General features: G+C 34.5%; 2 protein-coding genes and 1 non-coding gene across 3 annotated transcripts; all 3 read left to right on the top strand.

The window, feature by feature from the left end:
* Positions 1 to 7726: 7726 nt before the first annotated feature.
* Positions 7727 to 7833, top strand: LOC113776627. The gene has a single exon (XR_003469115.1). It is a non-coding gene; the product is annotated as a small nucleolar RNA R71 (small nucleolar RNA).
* A 4624-nt stretch (positions 7834 to 12457) lies between these two features.
* On the top strand, positions 12458 to 14069 carry LOC113774356 (F-box protein At5g07610-like). The gene has a single exon (XM_027318902.1). It carries the CDS (start codon positions 12458 to 12460, stop codon positions 13988 to 13990), a length of 1533 nt encoding a protein of 510 aa, XP_027174703.1. The 3' UTR covers positions 13991 to 14069.
* Positions 14070 to 18755: 4686 nt separating this feature from the next.
* LOC113774357 (F-box protein At5g07610-like) lies at positions 18756 to 20228 on the top strand. The gene has a single exon (XM_027318903.1). It carries the CDS (start codon positions 18756 to 18758, stop codon positions 20226 to 20228), a length of 1473 nt encoding a protein of 490 aa, XP_027174704.1.
* The last annotated feature ends 512 nt before the right edge of the window (positions 20229 to 20740 follow it).

The raw sequence follows: 20740 nt of genomic DNA on the forward strand, positions 1-20740 counted from the left end.
AGATGTGTATCGGGTCGATCCCACGAGGAGCAATTTAAAACAATTATTAGATACTAATTTACTCTATTATTTAGACTCACAATTAATTTGAGCAGAAACTTCAGATTTTAATTCAACTACAAGAGTTCTTAACTAGATAAATGCAATTTCACAATAGGAGTAGAATTCACTAAATATTAAGATCTAGGGATGTAGATTCCACTTATGACACAAAAGATCTAAAATGAATTAATTCAACACTTGTTACTGCTCTTGTTTAACCAAGGATTCATTTCCAGAAATACCAAAATCACATTCTCATGATAATAATGGGTTAAAACAGATTAGTTTTTCCTAATCTCTTGGTAAATACTAAATCTGTTCTTATTCACACATGAAATGCAGATTTCATCCACTTGAACGTATTTCTATTCTCATGAATATACAACTCAAGTTCTACTTGTGTCATTCCATTATTTTTACCATTTCTCAATGAATAAAAATAACTATAAACCTGCTATTGGTGATCAAGCAACAACAAGTAATCCAACATACACAAGTAGATAAGTTAATACAAGACATAACAAGAATGAATAACAATCACTTCATATCATTTGGCCATAAGCTTCATCTACTCCCTAGATAAAGAAAATTAGCTACTCATGAATGATAAAACACTCATAACTTCATTAATGTAAATCATCATGAATTACAAATACAAACAGAGTAAAGAAAGTCTTAGCCAAGATATGGTGAAGCCTTCCAAAAATCTCCTTTGTCTTGAACTTAGATGATTACAAGATGAAATCCCAATTGCCCCTTGCAAGTCCTAGGTAGAGAGAATATGTTTTTCTGTAAGAAACTAAGCTACGAATGGTTTTCCAGACCTCTCCCTCTATCTCTGCATAAAAACTACTCAAAAGCTCCATTTTTCCAAGTCAAATTCTATCCTTTGATTCCCAAATCTCCACTTTGTTAGCATAGTCAAAAACCAATATTTTTGACTTGAAAATAAGCCACTTTTCTTGCCCTTTTTTCTTCTGAAGCATGTGCACCGAATTCCCTTGCATCTTATAGCTGGAAAGTGGTATGAACACAAGAGAATTGGCTGAGTCAAATTGCAGAATTTCGGCTATAAAACGCGCCTACACAAAACGCGGTTACAAGTCACGTTTTGTGTACTCGCGTATTCACTTTGGCCTTACTTCATCTGCGATTTTCTCTATCATAAAGGCCGAACTAGCTTTTGTGCAAAACACAAAAGTTGTAGCCCTTTGAGTTAGCTTTCCAATGCTTCAAGAATCATCCAAATCGGAGCTTTGTAGCCTGAGATATGATCGAAATACTGAAGAGTGTCAAAACTGACTTGTATTGCATTTCCTCACTTGAACGTTTTTCACTTCATTCTTCTTGTTGCCACTTGAATTTATCACCAAATCTCTATTTTTTACCTCATTTGACATCCTTTGGTGATTGAGTCATCATTCCTGCATAAAAATGAAGGTTTTACCATTAAAATCACTAAAAATGCAATATTATCCACTTTTACAAAAAATATATAATTTTACCAAAAACCTCTTTATTTTATTTATAAAACTAAATAATCAACTCAAAATTAACTAATAAAATGCACTTAAAAATACGTAAAATAAACTCTTATCAAATACCCCCACACTTGAATCATTGCTTGTCCTCAAGCAATATAAAATTCTAACCATCAATGATCCAAAAAAATTGAAAATAAACATATGTAGTATTTCAACTCCATTTCCTTGAATCAAGGTAAATAACTCTTATGTGATCTTTCCATTAAGTTCAAGTACTCATAATACCAAGCAAAGAAGAGCCAAGTATACCATAATTTTACCAATTCAACTCAACTTCTTATTTTTATCCAATTTCGCAAGCAAGCAACTCCTATAGTCAATAAAAATGCTAACTAATCTCATGATCAACTTCTTATTTTTCTTAAAGAGGGATTTAATTAATTTTTTATTTATTTATTTATTTATTTATTTATTATTTTTTTTATATTTTAAGGGTTAAATATTACTTAAGTTGTGAAAAATGCCTTTTGACGCGAAGATCAACATTTTTAGATGCAGATCCCCGGTTACTCAACATTTCACATACTCAAGTTGCTTTGCATACTCTTAATTCAAGTACCTTTTTACGCGAATGTCGACATTTGTAGATGCCAACCCCCGGTTACTCGGTATGAGAATCATTGGAGTCGAACAACCCTTTTTTTTTTTCAATATATATATATATAATAAAATTCCCTCTAAGAGTAATCATGAGAAGAGTATGACACTTATTAACCATATTAATTTCTTATCTTATAAAATTAGATAAAAAGAAGAATTTTCATCAAATATACAAAATGTAGGCATAATTTTCTCCATTTTACTAGATATACTTTCCTATAGATGTAAAAATTATAATCACATAAAAATCATTTCCAAATTTCATGAGAAAAGAAGTATCAAAACCGCATATATTTATTTTAAAAGGATAAGTGACAACATTTTATTTATTTATTATAGTTAATAACATATATATGTATAAGGTTTTGGAAAAATTTTGACAGAGTCTCCCCTTAAAAGTGGACTAAATCTCCCTGCCAGCAACCACAAGAAACACCATTTAAGCACAAGAATTATATCAAACACAACTAAAATCACAAGTACCACACATTTCTTCCCCCACACTTAGAATACACATTGTCCTCAATGTGTAGGGAAAGAAAAGAAAAGAAACAAAAGAAAGGAACAAGTGACTCCCCAAGTGAGATGACTGCAGTCCAGTGAAGCCTTGAATCATGAGTCATCGACCGCTCAACCATCCACAGTCAACGATCTACTAGTTACTGCCACAAGTTCCAATATTCAAAATAAGGAATGTAAGTTAACATTTTTCAAACAAAAGATAAAAATAACAAGCAAACAAAAGAAAAGCCAGCCAAAGGGCAGCCTCAATCATCCTCTTCATCGTCATCTTCATCATCATCGATGGGAGGTGGGCGTGTGCCTAAATGATCTTCAATTCGGTCCAGGCGAGTATCCATTCTGGCTAAATGATGGTCGATGTCGTCCAAGCGACCGAAAAGCCGCTGCCAGTTGGTCTGTGGCGGAGGAGGAGGTGGTGCTGCAGTAGATGGTCCAGCTCCATCGCGACCATGTCTAGCCTTTTGTCTCCGCTCCTGAACAGGGCGTGGAATGTCTCCCGTGCCAATACCAAGGCGGCGAAGAGTAGTGATAGTCATCTCAGCACGTGGTGGAACATACTCCCGCCGCATGCCTTCCAAGGGAACTTCAAAACGGGGGAAGATTAAAGTCAGTAGACGAGGAAATGAAAGTTTGAAAGAAGTTGTCTTACGCCTCGCCGTAGACCTAATGTGGCTGATGATGATGTTCGGCAATGAAATTCGAGCATATGGGGAAGTTCGGTTGTGGAACATGTAATCAAGGAAGTAAATATCGCTCTTGCGAACCTCCGTGTGCCCCGTCTTCTTTGGGATGACATTGTGAGCCATCATGTAAATGATAAGCCGATGACGAGGTTCGAATACATTTGCCAATATAGTCTCCTTTCTGGTAGAGCGAAAAGGTTGGTACTCGAGACCAAACCTAGCCATGGCCAATGATGGATCCCACCTCCTATTCGGGGGAACAAACTCCTTCTTCAAGTCTACTGGACGTCCGTCATCCATACACCCCAAAATAGCAGCCAAATCTTGCCGTGACAAGGTGATTCGTCTTCCACGCACCCAGGACTCAATTATTTCTCCACTATGGCGCGCCTTACTTTCAATGTTGGCGTAAAACTCGCGCACCAGGTCTGGGTAGTAATGGTTTGGAAGGGTGAGAATCGGAGCCCATCCTAGCTGAGCAAAAGCCTCTGAGATGTTGTACATCATCTCAACTGGTGGACTGACGTGCATCTCAAACAAAAACTCCAAATTAGCACGCGCCTCATGCCACTCCTGATTCCTGCGAGTGTTGAACCTAGCACTGTCAAATACCGATCTTCCCGCTCCACGGGAGGTGCCCTCACCAGGTCGACGGTTAATTGGTGGAGGAGAAGGTGAATTCTCCTCTTCAGTCACCTCCATCTCTTCATTAACCTCCCTCTCCTCACTACTAGAGGATGAAAGTACCGCTCTTCTTCCTCTTGGCATAGTACCTAAAAAATATTTCAATTATTCACATGTACTACAACTCATTTTTTTGGCAACAAAAGTTCAGCATTAATCCAAATAACCTCAAATACAATTGCTTAAGTTCTAATCATTCAATGATCGTACAAGACATATTTTCTGCCTAAAGTTGCCCAAAATCACCAAATTACACAAGATATGTATCAATTATAATTCAATTAGTGAAAATAGGAGCAATTATGATTATAACTATTTAGAATTAACAATAATAATATGCTTTTAGCTATAATCATGTTTAGGCAAAAATTAAACTAACTAACTCACCAAATCAACCAAATTACTCACTATACACAATGCACATGCTTAAACATCATCAACTAACCCTTTTTAACCATAATTTAACATCACCAATGGCTCAAAAACATCCTAGTTCCTTTTTCCAATTTCATCTAAATATAGCAATTGTGAATTTTAAAGTACTTGAAAACCAATAAATTGCTACATTTAAACATTTAAACATGCTTAAACAATCATAATAATCATGAATAAAATCAAAAATAGCCATGAACCTCATCAAATTTTCGAAATTAAAAGATGTCAGATAGCTCAGGATAAAAAATATGAACTTCTAAAATCAAAAGATTTGATGAAGAAACTTACCTCAATCACGTAGAAGGATGTTTGGTGATGCTAAAAATGCAAAAAGCCCTATGAAACAACCTCCAATTGACCTCCAATTGAAGAAATTAGAGTTTAAGAACCCTAACCTTCAATCCCTCAAAAACCTGATTTTAGGTGTTTTTCTTGGATTTTAATCGGTTAAAAAGGTTGTATGAAGCTCAAAAGGTGTTGGGGTGATGATTTCTAGCAAGATTATGGAGTATAAATGAAAATTTGTGAGTTGGGTAGAAGGAAGAGGGAAAAACGCGGCTGGAAAAATTGGAGAAGTGAAGAAGAAAGGCTGAAATCGCGTTTCTGAAGGCTATATTCAGACACGGAAAACGCGACTAAATACGCGCCTTCAACTCGCGTTTTTGAAGTCGCGTTTCCTGCACAAATCTTGCAGGAATGAAAACGCGACTGTGATGGAAAACGCGACTTTGAGTCGCGTTTCTGAAGTCTCGTTTTTGAGTCTTGATCCAGGCTTGAAAACGCGACTTCCATTAAAACGCGACTTTAGGTCGCGTTTTTAAGGCGCGTTTTCTGTTCTGCAGGTGCAGAATTGAAAACGCGATTCTGAGAAACGCGACTTGTAGTCGCGTTTTATTTGCAAACGCGTTTTCTGCTTCGATTTTTAGCAGAATTTCAACTTTTGAAAAATTACAAAAGGTACCCCAATGACTCAAAATGCATCATAGATCATTTGTTTGCCAATTTTAATGACTGGAACAAATGTAAAACATTAAAAACATGCATTTTACCCCTTTATAATGAATCAAAAACACCTTTAACGCAAATCGAGGGGTTGAGTTGTTTGATCAAAGTTCGCCCTTTTCACCTCAAATGGTCATTCTTGCTTCCATTTGCCAACCCTATCACACAAAAACAACAAATTAACTAAAACACTTATTCAAGTCTAAAAATCACAAAAATTTAACACAAATAACATAAACATTGGGTTGCCTCCCAATTAGCGCTTTTGTTTATAGTCGTTGGCTCGACTGAAAGAGTTGAATCACTTTAGAGCATTAGGGAGCGATTTTCTCCCCATGGGTCGAAACTCCCGAGCCAATCCACCATGTGGTGAACCATGCATTGATCTTCATAGTCCAATTTCCTCAAATGCCAAGGAGGAATATTAGACTTGTCATAGAGAGGCTCAACTTCACCTTGGAGTGGATTTTGCTTGTCTTTTCTGAATTGGCTCAACTTTTCACCATTTTCTTCATGGAATGGCGAATTTATTAAGCCAACTTCCATCCTTATCTTCTCCTCCTTTGTTCCTACACCATGAAAGTTAGTACCAAGGACATTTATAAATTTAACTTCTTCGGTCCTTTCTTGGTTAACCTTTTCATCATATGGCATATTAGAAACAAGAGCAGTAGGCTCTATATTCCCTTCTTTATTATCCAAATTGAATTCCAATTCCTCACCATTAACCCGTAATATAAGCTTACCTTTTTCTACATCAATCATAGTTCGTGCAGTGGCTAAAAACGGTCGTCCTAGAATAATTGGCATTCTCACATCTTCTTCAATATCTAAGACAACAAAATCCACAGGTATTATAGATTGTCTTACCTTTATGAGTACATTTTCCAAAATACCCATGGGACGTGTGATTGACCGATCCGCTAATTGCAATGTAATATTGGTAGCTTTTAGCTCTTGAAGTCCCAATCTCCGGGCAACCGATAACGGCATAAGTGACACACTTGCACCTAAATCACATAAAGCATTAGAAAAATGCAATTGACCAATAGTGCAAGGAATAGAAAAACTTCCCGGATCTTTCAATTTAGGAGGGAGTTTATTCTTAATCAATGCACTACACTCTTCCGTTAATGCTATCATCTCATTATCTACAATTTTCCTCTTCTTTGACATGATGTCTTTCAAGAAACGTGCATAAGAGGGAATCTGTGTTATAGCATCAATGAAAGGAATGTTAATGTGCAATTGTTTAAACATTTTGAAGAACTTTTCAAACTCCCGATCCTGTCCATCTTTCTTCAACCTGTGAGGAAAAGGTATCACATTAGAATTAATTTGGGATGAAGTGCATCAATATCAATGATAACATGATCATTTTGACTTTCTTGCTCCCCTTCAATTGCTTGCTTCTTGTCTTTTTCACCACCTGAATTTTCAAAATCAAATCCCTCAACCGTTTTACCGCTTCTAAGAATGATTGCATTGACATGCTCTCTCGGATTCACTTCGGTTTTACTTGGTAATTCACCAGGGTTTCTATTGTTGATCACATTGGCAATTTGACCAATTTGAACCTCCAAGTTTCTGTACATCCCAGCTAATTGGTCTAACCGCCCCTCAACTCGCTCGAATCTATCCGAAGTCACCTTAGCAAGTTTTTCCACCGCGATCTCCCAACTTGGTTTAGTTTCAGCCTGGGGTTGCCTTGGTTGAAATCCCGGCGGATTGGTTGGCCTTTGTTGATTGCCTTGATCTTTCCATCCAAAGTTTGGATGATTTCTCCACCCCGGATTGTAAGTATTCGAGTAGGGATTATTTGGGGCATTTCGGTTGTAATTATTGACAAATTGTACCTGCTCAGAATCAACACACTCATTAATATCATGTTCACCTCCACAGAAAGAGCAACAAGCTACGTGTGCATTAGATGAACTTGGACCATCTCCACCTTGTCTACTTAGCAATTTCATCACATTATTCATTTGAGCACTCAGCATATTGAGAGTGTCCATTTCTATCATACCTGCGTGACGTCTCGTATTACCTCTTTCATTGGCCCATTGGTAGTTATTTGCTGCCATTTCTTCTATCAAATTATGAGCCTCTTGGGGTGATTTACCCATTAAAGCTCCACCTGCAGCTGCATCGATCATAGTTTTAGTAGAAAAAACTAAACCATTATAGAAGGTTTGTATGATTAACCATTCCGGCAGTCCATGATGTGGACATTTCCGAAGCAAATCTCTAAATCTTTCCCATGCCTCATATAATGATTCACCTTCCAATTGGCTAAAACTAGTGATATCCATTCTAAACTTAGCAGTCTTACCTGGTGGAAAATACTTATTTAAGAATGCTCTTGATAGTTCATCCCATCCAGTGAAAGTATTAGGAGCATGAGAGTGTAGCCAAAGTTTGGCCTTATCTCTCAATGAAAATGGGAACAATCTTAGCCTTATAGCATCATCACTAACTCCATTCATTTTAATTGTATCACAAATTTCCAAGAATGTAGCTAAGTGTGTATTAGGATCTTCTACTGCATTACCTCCAAATTGAGATTGTTGAACCATTTGGATAAGTGATGGTTTAATCTCAAAATTGTTAGCATTTACCGTAGGCCTTACTATGCTTGTTTGAGATCCTTGTGTTCCCGGTAGAGTATAATCTCGTAGAACTCGCCTATTTTGGTCATTTTCGGCCATCTCTTCTGCAAATGGTAGTTCTATCAAAATTTCCTCTATCGGTTGCCAAATCTCTTGTTCCTCTTGCTGTTGTGTGTGCCTCCTTTGTCTACGTAGTGTCCTCTCAATTTCTGAATCGAAAGGTGCGACTTCTCGAGACTCCCGGTGCATATACTACAAACAGAAATAAGGGATATTATGCAACTTCAATGGTAAAAAAAACTGATTACAATATAAGATTAAATATAATCTAAAAAATAAAGCTGTCTAAATTAATAAAGATGATTAGGCTCTAATATTGCCGCTCCCCGGCAACGGCGCCAAAAACTTGACGGGTTTTTACTTTAAGTGCAAGTTTAATTCCGAATTTACACCCGTTGGACTGCAAGTATACAGGTCGCAATTGTAGTACGAGATGTGTATCGGGTCGATCCCATGAGGAGCAATTTAAAACAATTATTAGATACTAATTTACTCTATTATTTAGACTCACAATTAATTTGAGCAGAAACTTCAGATTTTAATTCAACTACAAGAGTTCTTAACTAGATAAATGCAATTTCACAATAGGAGTAGAATTCACTAAATATTAAGATCTAGGGATGTAGATTCCACTTATGACACAAAAGATCTAAAATGAATTAATTCAACACTTGTTACTGCTCTTGTTTAACCAAGGATTCATTTCCAGAAATACCAAAATCACATTCTCATGATAATAATGGGTTAAAACAGATTAGTTTTTCCTAATCTCTTGGTAAATACTAAATCTGTTCTTATTCACACATGAAATGCAGATTTCATCCACTTGAACGTATTTCTATTCTCATGAATATACAACTCAAGTTCTACTTGTGTCATTCCATTATTTTTACCATTTCTCAATGAATAAAAATAACTATAAACCTGCTATTGGTGATCAAGCAACAACAAGTAATCCAACATACACAAGTAGATAAGTTAATACAAGACATAACAAGAATGAATAACAATCACTTCATATCATTTGGCCATAAGCTTCATCTACTCCCTAGATAAAGAAAATTAGCTACTCATGAATGATAAAACACTCATAACTTCATTAATGTAAATCATCATGAATTACAAATACAAACAGAGTAAAGAAAGTCTTAGCCAAGATATGGTGAAGCCTTCCAAAAATCTCCTTTGTCTTGAACTTAGATGATTACAAGATGAAATCCCAATTGCCCCTTGCAAGTCCTAGGTAGAGAGAATATGTTTTTCTGTAAGAAACTAAGCTACGAATGGTTTTCCAGACCTCTCCCTCTATCTCTGCATAAAAACTACTCAAAAGCTCCATTTTTCCAAGTCAAATTCTATCCTTTGATTCCCAAATCTCCACTTTGTTAGCATAGTCAAAAACCAATATTTTTGACTTGAAAATAAGCCACTTTTCTTGCCCTTTTTTCTTCTGAAGCATGTGCACCGAATTCCCTTGCATCTTATAGCTGGAAAGTGGTATGAACACAAGAGAATTGGCTGAGTCAAATTGCAGAATTTCGGCTATAAAACGCGCCTACACAAAACGCGGTTACAAGTCACGTTTTGTGTACTCGCGTATTCACTTTGGCCTTACTTCATCTGCGATTTTCTCTATCATAAAGGCCGAACTAGCTTTTGTGCAAAACACAAAAGTTGTAGCCCTTTGAGTTAGCTTTCCAATGCTTCAAGAATCATCCAAATCGGAGCTTTGTAGCCTGAGATATGATCGAAATACTGAAGAGTGTCAAAACTGACTTGTATTGCATTTCCTCACTTGAACGTTTTTCACTTCATTCTTCTTGTTGCCACTTGAATTTATCACCAAATCTCTATTTTTTACCTCATTTGACATCCTTTGGTGATTGAGTCATCATTCCTGCATAAAAATGAAGGTTTTACCATTAAAATCACTAAAAATGCAATATTATCCACTTTTACAAAAAATATATAATTTTACCAAAAACCTCTTTATTTTATTTATAAAACTAAATAATCAACTCAAAATTAACTAATAAAATGCACTTAAAAATACGTAAAATAAACTCTTATCACTGACCAACACTAACGCCACATCCAAATTTACCAAAACACTCACGCACAGACGCACTCATGGTGCCCATAAATAAGAGATCATGAATCACTGTTAGGGCATATATGATTTAATCAAATTAATATCCTATTATTTAAGTTTGTTTGATTATTTTAACGAGTTTAAAATTTTGTTCAAATTTAACTTATTTATTTGTCGAATCAAATTTGGACGAGTTTTTTTATCAAGTTTAAATGTTATAAAATATAAAATATTGTTTAAATTTAATTTGACTAGTTAGGCATCCAAGGTTGAACAAGCTTTTATCAAACCAAACTTAATTCGATTATCAAATAGGTCAATTCATCTTTTAGCTCTAATCACTATTCATAAACCCAACTCCCCCATTTTTTGTTAGGGATTTTATATTTTGACGGCTAACATTCGTAGTTTACAAACTTATTCTTACAAGTTTACCAAATTTGATCCCAACTATTGAATTCAAACAAGGGTTAATCGCACTTTATCCCCTTTAAGTATGGGTCATTTTTCAGTTTACCCCCCAACGCTTATTTTTCCTCAGTTTACCCCTCCGTTAGTCCAGCTAAGCAATTGCACCGTTAAAAATGTCAAGATGCCGAAATTGCCATTGGAAGAGAGCGATTGTGTTTGCTGATTAAAATGTCCCTCAATCAGTTGTAAAAGAGGGTAATATAAAGCATGCACAGGTAATATAAAGCATATATCTATTGTTGTCCCACAAAAAAAAAATCCTAATTTGTCTTTCTAACAGCCATATAGCCAACCAAAGTAAACAAATAATCCAGCAAATCAATAATCCAACAATAATTGATTGAGGTGTCCAGGACTTTCAAGCCACATGCCTCGATTGGGGTATTCTTTAAGAGGATAAAATGTGATTAACCCTTTTCTTAAGGATATTTCTATCTTTTCATTATTCTGTTAATTTCTAGGGTTAATCACATTTTGTCTCCTTAAAGAATATTTCATTTCTCAGTTTAACCCCTAACCTTTAATTTTGCTCACTTAACCCCCTTTAGGACAAAATTACCCTTGCATTGTTTTGACTTTTCATTTACCTTGTTTTCCTTTCTTTTATTTCCTTTTCTCTTTTTTCTTTATTTAATTCTTCCTCTTTCCCACAAAAATTTTCACCTTAATGATTGAAATTAAAAAAGAGGAATTGCAGAGATCTATCTTCTCCTTAAATGATTAAAAATATATTCAAATCACTTTCATAAAATACAATTTTTATAGCCTTTCAATTCTTTTAATTTTGGATTTTCCTCTTTCCTTTCTAGTTTTTCATTTTATTCTCAAGAAAATATCATAAGATGAAATTGTTTTACTTTCTTTTATTTCTTTTTCTCTTTCTTCTCTCTTTCATCCTTCCCAATTGAAATTCCATTTCAACGAAAATTTTTGTTTTGAGTTTGTAATTGCATATTTCTAGGTGAAGGTTTAAAAGGCATCAAAAACTAATTTTGATTTTTTGTATGATGCCACGTGTCACAAATTTCAATTGATGATTATTAATCAAGTCACAATTTCATCTTATGATATTTTCTTGGGAATAAAATGACAAACTAGAAAGGAAAGAGGAAAATCCAAAATTAAAAGAATTGAAAGGCTAAAAAAATTGTATTTTAGGAAAGTGAGTTGAATATTTTTTTTAATCATTTAAGGAGAAGATAGATCTCTGCAATTCCTCTTTTTTAATTTCAATCATTACGGTGAAGATTTTTGTGGGAAAGAGGAAGAATTAAATAAAGAAGAAAGAGAAAAAGAAATAAAAGAAAGGAAAACAAGGTAAATAAAAAGTCAAAATAATGTAAGGGCAATTTTGTCCTAAAGGGGATTAAGTGAGCAAAATTAAAGGTTAGGGGTTAAACTGAGAAATGAGTTATTCTTTAAGGGGATAAAATGTGATTAACCCTAATCTTTATTGGAGTTGACCGTTAGCCTTGGGGGTAAATTGAAGAAAAACAAACGTTGGGGGGTAAACTGAAATATGACCCATATGTAAAGGGGATAAATTGCTATTAACCCTTCAAACAATACCCAATTTCGGGCCTGAACACCACCCTTTCTTAGCAATTTGACTTTAGCTTCAATTAGATCCAAAACCAATACTCAGTATTTGAAACTCTTGAGGTGATACTACTTAGTACACAACTACCTTAAAAGCACAACCTAAGTCAACTGATGATGTTTTCCTCCGGTGGCAACGACGGGGCCGGACCCAGCTCATCTGCGTCTGCCCCAGAAATCTCCGGTAACAACAACAAGAACAAAGGGATCGCTAGAGCTCCAAAAAGAACCTCACTCCTATCATTGAATGACCTCTTGACCTTCCGACCGCTTATTTCACCATCAAAATCAAACTCCCAAAACGGCGCCTGCTCTCATGACGACGATGACAACAGCCGCCCACCAGCTGTTCGACGTTATGCCTCCACGTCGTCTGGGGCTTGCATAAGCAATCACGAAGATCTCTTACTTCAGATATTACTCCCTTTACCCCCAAAGTCTCTTATTCGCTTCCAGTGTGTCTCCAGACAATGGTTTTCTCTCATTTCCAGCTCCCATTTCTGTCGTCTTCATTCGGGGATGTATCGAGTATTTTCTCTGGAGGTCGGTCTGTTCTTATTCCGAAGAATATATGGGACTTCAGAGTTCAAAGCTATCTCTCTTCTTCAGGATGGCAGCTCACATTCAATAGGTATTCTGGCTTCCCGTTTTGCTCATTTTCTTAATGCAGATGGCCAAGTTCTTGGTTTACATTGTTGCAATGGGTTGATGTGGGTTGATTTTTACTGGAATTATGAAGTAAGGAGGTATTATGTGTATAACCCGACTACCAATCAGTATAGGCAAATTCCCATACCCGAGATTGATAGATATTCAAGAAGGATTGAAGCTGTAAATATTGTTTTTGATCCTTTGACATACGACCAGTACAAACTTGTTTGTGTATTTGCGAAATTGATAGCTGGGGAGGATGCGTGGGGAGAATTTATCTTCTGGCAGTATTCATCTGAAACTCAGGCTTGGAAGGATTGTGGTGGTATTGATATTTGGGATGAAACAAATTACGGCTACTATTTCGAGGAGGGAGTGTTTTGGGATGGTAATTGGCATGAATCGAATGACAGTTACTATTTTGAGAAGGGAGTGTTTTGGGATGGCAATCTTTATTGGGTAAATTCTGCCAGGTCTTTACTTTGTTTTGATTTCGAGCTGGAATGTGTTAGAAGCTTGAATGTTATGAATACTTATCCAGCATCACCTAATGGGGTTGTTTTCTACTTCGGTAATTGTGGGGGAAGTTTGCATCTCATTGATCTCTATAAGCCAAGAGATGATTTTCTTAATGTATTTGAATTGGAAATGGATATGGGTTTGGGGAGATACCATTCAAGATGGTTGCTCAAGTATCGTGTTGATCTTGGTCTTTTGACTGCACGGTATCCATTAATGTCCGATGAGAAGTTTGTTAATTATCGGGAAAAGGAATTTCCCTTTGGTATACTATGTTTTCAGGTGGATAAGAAAGCAAATAAGGCAAAGCTTATAATTTCTTTACCAGGTAAAATTATTTCCTATGAGATTAGTGACATGATTTTTGAAGAGCTTGTTGAAATAGAGCCTGCATATGTTAAATTTGTAAGGTATAATATGTCAATATACACATGGAAGGATGCCTTCAATCATTTTGAGATCCTTTCTTGTGTCTGACAACTGTTATCTATTGTTATTATTCATTTTGAGACCCTTTCTCGAGTTTGATAACTGTTATCCATTGTTATTTTGTGCATTTGCCAAATGACTTGATCAATTGCTTCTTCATTCAGGCATGAAGACTCACTTTCTTGTGTGCTTTTCATTAACCATTTTCTTGTTTGTTGAGGCATAAAGACTCGACTTGCCTGCCATTATGCTTCTTATTTTCTTTTTGGTTGACGGAGAACTTAGGAAGGCAAACCAACTTATCTTACCAACCTCAGGATGAAGTAAGAGTCGGATGACCAGAACTGGATAGCATGGAATAGAAGGGTCGAGAATTAAACCTCCTTCCTTGCACTACAGATTTGTGTTGCCCTCTGCCACTGGGTTACATTTGCAAGGAAGTCTTATTTTTTAAGGCTCTAAGGAGCGTTGCAATTTCCCAGATCAATTTTTGATTAATTGAGCATTATTTTTTAATTTTCTTTTTCTTCTATGGCCTCTTGGATACAGAAGCAGTGATTTCATCTGATACTAATGAAACTCACATGGAGGTGAGTATTAGAAATAAACTATAATAAGGTAGTTGAGCGTGGTATGTTCTAAGTCTGTGGATATCATAGCATAATTTTTTAGAAGGTTAAAAAAAGGTGTAAAAGTTCATAAATAGGAAAGCCAAAGTTGGTTATAGGATGTATATTTACCTCAATATACCCATGATGCATGGAGCTTAAGTAAATACGATAAGAACCTTCAAAGTCTTATTATTAGTTGTTTGTTGAACTATAATGAGGCAATTCTGGGTAATCTGTCAAGGATGGCAATGTTGTGTGCTTGCATTCTTGAGGCCTAATGGGGCCTTAGAAGAGGGGGTTGGAGCTTGGATGGGGAAAAAAATTCATGATTGTGCTAAATAAAGCAGGGGCTGGGGAAAGGTCCTTCTGCCTTCTGTTTATATGTTTACCATAAATATATGTATTTCATGTATTTTGAAGTTCTTATCTGATCGTGCATAAGTTAGTTATTTGAATTCTAGAATCCATCAGCCTAACATGCTGGTACACTGAGGAATCAATCATGGTAAGGTGCTCAGTTGCTGCATTTTAGTTGATGAACTAACTAGAGACAAGTTCATTCAACTTGCATGCAGTATGATGCTACATGGAATCATCCACAGAGCGGAAGGTGTTCAATTATATATAATTAATCAGTTGATCTCCAGAATCCTAGACTCGGTTTTGATACTTTAAATAACTAAAGCTCATCAGTAAATTAATTGGCAGATGATCGGAAGTTATGGAGCTTGGTTTTATTTGTTCTGATACGATCGTGAATAAGGTTACCTGCATAAGTTTCTTTTCTCAATGGTTGTTATCAAGTCTATCTTCATCAAACCCAAGTTCTATTTTGCCTCATTGAGCTTTAAGAGTGAAGTCATGACGAAGAAAATAGCTGTATGTGGTTCTTTCTGGGAAATGGATAGGGATAGGGATAAATATCCGAGCATTACCTAAAGAAATTCGGCTTGTCTTTTTAGTCATAATGCTTTTAGTGAGAAGAAAACTTCAGCCAATTGAAATGTTAAGATTTCAAATTAAGTACTCGTCCTTTAATAGGCGAGTAAGGGTTTGTTTGATAACATACAAAAGTGCTGAAACTGAATCTTTTCAGATATTCAGATGTTTTGAGTGTTTGATAAATGAAAATCCATCTGCTGAATTTGTTAAGCAGTGCTGAACTTGTGTATATTTTTTTCAGCACAAAAATCCGAACTAAATGCTTAATTCTGATAAGAATCAATAGAATTACTTTAATTACTTTATCTTATCTACCAAATCTATTATTGTATGTTAATTATGTTCAAAATTCTTATCTAATTAAACAACCTGATATTCTCTATTTAACGATTTTCTGTTTCTCTTTTCTTTCTTTTTAATGACTTTCACATCTTTTCCATATTTCTCATATGATATATTTCACTTTTTATATTAATTTGATTTAAAAATAAATATTGTCATTTTCATACCTAATAATTTTAACTTAATTAAATCATAGGTGCTATTTCTTTTTTGAATGAAAAGATATAAGGGCTAAATTGTCAAATTAAACTTATTAAGCATTCAGTTATAAATATTTATCAAACAGTATAAATAAGTTTAGCATTAAAATTCAGACATTCATATATTTCTTTTCAGTGCTTAAAATTTAGCAAATTAATTGTTTCAGTATTCAGATTTCAGAATTCAGATTCAGTTTTATGAAACGGAACCTAAGACTATATAAGTCCTTTATTTTCTCCTCTATGGTTAAGCTATAACCATAATTAGTATGAATATTTTAGAAAAATCAAAAAAGTGAGAAACACCAAAATGTAAATCTTTAAGGGTAGTAATAGTTCAAGTGCTTTACACGTGATTGTAATATCTTAAAATATATTATTCTTTAGACACTAAACATTTTTTATGAAATTTTGATCATCAACATCATAATATAGTTTTTTTCATGTTATTTATTTTTTTAATCTAGTTACTTTTAAAAATTTTATTAAATGAAAAGAGACAGAAACCATTCTAATGTAGTTGACATGTCCCTTAGGATTAAATTTGAAATCATGAATCAAACACTTTTTGATTTATAGCTTGAACTCTAACATATCAAATATTAATAATATCATGTTTTACCAAAATTATTGTATGTTCATGATTCTATTGCATATGAACCATGACCATCACAATTTTTTACATATGAAGAATATGATTATGTTAGTAAAATAAAAATACATGTAATTTGAATTCTTTGTATTATGTTAATTTTATTTTTGTCAATAATGGAGCAAAATGATTCACCACGTAAAGTTTTTTTGACTTGTATATTTTGACAATTGAAATTTTATAGACAGAGATAGTTGAAGTTTTTCTATTTTCCTTTTCTTTTATTCATATTTTTAGCACAATCCAATGCGAAGCAAAAGTAACAAGTCTACTTTTTTCATATGAGCACAATATTTTTGGTTTTAGTATCAGTTTTAGTTTAAGATCATGGAATTGCAATGAGAATGGTGGCTAATTAACAATCTTAATATTGATTTTTTGTATATTGTCGTGTTTTATTTTTTAATTACCAACTTTTAATCCATAATTGCTATTATTATTATCAATTATTGGAATGTACTAAATCCGTCTAATTACAATTGTCACCAGAAATGAAATTTACTTAATTTTAAAGCTTTTCATTTCATAATCGCTTCCATTATTCACTAATATTGCAATACAATAAATATATGTAATTATTAGAAAAATAAGGGTATTTCGGACATCACAAAAAATAATTTGGATATCTTTTTCATTGTATCATTCTTCATGTTAAATTTACTCTTATTAGAATTTTTATTTTATCATTGGAAATGGCTTCTAATTTGATGGATGGATTTGGTTTGCTCAAACAAATACAAATAAAGCATTATTATATTATTGTCAATAACAATGTTTGTCTTCCTCTGGATATCAGTGATTTGGATGTTGTTTTTGGAATTATTTGAATTGTATTCTAGCTTTTTAATTCATTTGCTACTTACTTTATGTTATTTTATAATTAGTTTTCAATTTTTTTTTTAGTTTTTCTTGTTTTGATCAGCTGCTATTAATGATAATAGTGGTTTGTATGATATTATTTCAGATTTCTTTTTTCCTGTTTAATATGCTATTTTTGTTATAAACGTTTCATCATTTTTTGTGTGTTGAAATTCCATAAAGTGCAACATGAAAAATTCTTCTTATTGGTAAAAAGTGCATAATTGTAAAATTTACTCGTGATATTTGAATGAAGATATATAAATAAATAAGGGTTCTCTTCTCCTTATATGTTTCTCTGTTTTCTAGAGAGTATCTATTTTTTAAATTTTTTTTTTTTTTACAATCTTAACTAATAACTATTGAGAAATTTTTCATGCTTCAATTAAGAAATTTTGATACATATAATAATTGGAGATGGAGTCCAATAGGTAAATAGTTTTTAATGATTATACTATTAAGATGCAATCAATTGGAGTGTTTTATTTCTTTTAATTAGTGCTACATTAAAATGCAATAACTTTAATTAAAAGACATGAGGTTAATTTAGGACTAACAAAAATTAAGATAAAAAAGTGCTTACAGTTACCCTCCAAATACCAAAATCTATTTTTTTTGTATAGTAATAATAATGATAGAGTATAGATAATTATAGAGAAAATTGTATTAATTGTCAACATAACAATAATAAATATAGCTCAAACTTTTAGAGGTCAGTTATCAAATTTAATTGCAGCCATTGAACTCAAAAATTGTAATGGTATATACTATACATAAAGATAATAATTTATAAGTAAATCTTATATGTATAGACAGTGTATGCACATCACCGTTTGATTTATAATATGTGCAAAATTTGAATTTCAAACTTAAATTTTACATAATTATCATTCATAGAACGCTGACAGTATATATACTGTCAATATAAAAAAAAGATTGATCCATTAATTAATGCCATGTACGGTAAGATGCAAAACAATAACAATCTTTTGTTCTAAATACCTTTTGCTTTGTTAGTTTATTTTTTACAAGCAGTGCCCAATTTCCGCCCTGAAGGCTACTCTTTCTTAGCAATTGGATTATAAACTCCGATCAGAACCAAAATCAGTACTCTGTATTTCCAATTCTTGAGGGGATACTACTTAGTACATAACTACTCTTTCTTAGTACAGAACTACCTTAAAAGCACAACATTTAATCAACTGATTATGCTGTCCGCCGGTGGCAACGACGGGGCCGGACCCAGCTCATCTTCTTCTGCCCCAGAAATCTCCAGGAACAACAAGAAGAACAAAGGGATCGCTAGAGCTCCAAACAGAACCTCACTCCTATCATTGAATGACCTCATGACCTTCCGACCGCTTATTTCACCGTCAAAATCAAACTCCCAAAACGGCGTCTGCTCTGATGACGACGATGATAACAGCCGCCCGCCAGCTGTTCGACGTTATGCCTCCACGTCGTCTGGGGCTTGCATAAGCAATCATGAAGATCTCTTACTTCAGATTTTACTCCCTTTACCCCCAAAGTCTCTTATTCGCTTCCAATGTGTCTCCAGACAATGGTTTTCTCTCATTTCTAGCTCCCATTTCTGTCGTCTTCATTCGGGGATGTATCAAGTATTTTCTCCGGAGGTCGGTCTGTTCTTGTACCGAAGAATATATGGGACTTCAGAGTTCAAAGCTATCTCTCTTCTTCAAGATGACAGCTCACATTCAATAGGTATTCTCGCGTCCCGTTTTGCTCATTTTCTTAATGCAGATGGCCAAGTTCTCGGTTTACATTGTTGTAATGGGTTGATGTGGGTTGATTTTTACTGGAATTATGAAGTAAGGAGGTATTATGTGTATAACCCGACTACCAATCAGTATAGGCAAATTCCCATACCCGAGATTGATAGATATTCAAGAAGGATTGAAGCTGTAAATATTGTTTTCGATCCTTTGACATACGACCAGTACAAACTTGTTTGTGTGTTTGCGAAATTGATAGCTGGGGAGGATGCGTGGGGAGAATTTATCTTCTGGCAGTATTCATCTGAAACTCAGGCTTGGAAGGATTGTGGTGGTATTGATATTTGGGATGAATCGAATTACAGTTACTATTTCAAGAAGGGAGTGTTTTGGGATGGCAATCTTTATTGGGTAAATTCTGCCAGGCGTTTACTTTGTTTTGATTTGGATCTCAAATGTGTTAGAAGCTTGAATGTTATGAATACTTATCCAGCATCACCTGATGGGGTTGTTTTCTACTTCGGTAATTCTGGGGGAAGTTTGCATCTCATTGATCTCTATAAGCCAAGAGATGATTTTCTTAATGTATTTGAATTGGAAGTGGATATGGGGTTGGGGAGATATCATTCAAGATGGTTGCTCAAGTATCGTGTTGATCTTGGTCTTTTGACTGCACGGTATCCATTAATGTCCAATGAGCAGTTTGTTAATTATCGGGAAAAGGAATTTCCCTTTGGTATACTATGTTTTCAGGTGGATAAGAAAGCAAATAAGGCAAAGCTTATAATTTCTTTACCAGGTAAAATTATTTCCTATGAGATTAGTGACATGATTTTTGAAGAGCTTGTTGAAATAGAGCCTGCATATGTTAAATTTGTGAGGTATAATATGTCAATATACACATGGAAGGATGCCTTCAATCATTTTGAGATCCTTTCTTGTGTCTGATAACTGTTATCTATTGTTATTTTTCATTTTGAGACCCTTTCTCGTGTTTGATAATTGTCATCTGTTATTATTTTGTGCATTTGCCAAATGACTTGATCAATTGCTTCTTCATTTGGGCATGAAGACTCACTTTCTTGTGTGCTTTTCATTAACCATTTTCTTGTTTGTTGAGGCATAAAGACTCGACTTGCCTGCCATTATGCTTCTTATTTTCTTTTTGGTTGGCGGAGAACTTAGGAAGGCAAACCAACTTATCTTACCAACGTCTGGATGAAGTAAGAGTTGGATGACCAGAACTGGATAGCATGGAATAAAAGGGTTGAGAATTAAATCTTCTTCCCTGCACTATAGATTTGTGCTGCCCTCTGCCACTAGGTTACTTTTTAAAGCTTTAAGGAGCGTTGCAATTTCCCAGATCAATTTTTGATTAATTGAGCATTATTTTTCAATTTTCTTTTCCTTCTATGGCCTCTTGGATTCAGAAACAGTGATTTCATTTGATACTAATGAAA

This window comes from Coffea eugenioides, chromosome 6 (genome assembly GCF_003713205.1).
Source record: "Coffea eugenioides isolate CCC68of chromosome 6, Ceug_1.0, whole genome shotgun sequence".
Classification (NCBI taxonomy): domain Eukaryota; kingdom Viridiplantae; phylum Streptophyta; class Magnoliopsida; order Gentianales; family Rubiaceae; genus Coffea; species Coffea eugenioides.

Excerpts from the sequence above, each read along its gene's own strand:
- LOC113774356 (XM_027318902.1), top strand. The coding sequence starts at position 12,458 with ATGATGTTTTCCTCCGGTGGCAACGACGGGGCCGGACCCAGCTCATCT.
- LOC113774357 (XM_027318903.1), top strand. The coding sequence starts at position 18,756 with ATGCTGTCCGCCGGTGGCAACGACGGGGCCGGACCCAGCTCATCTTCT.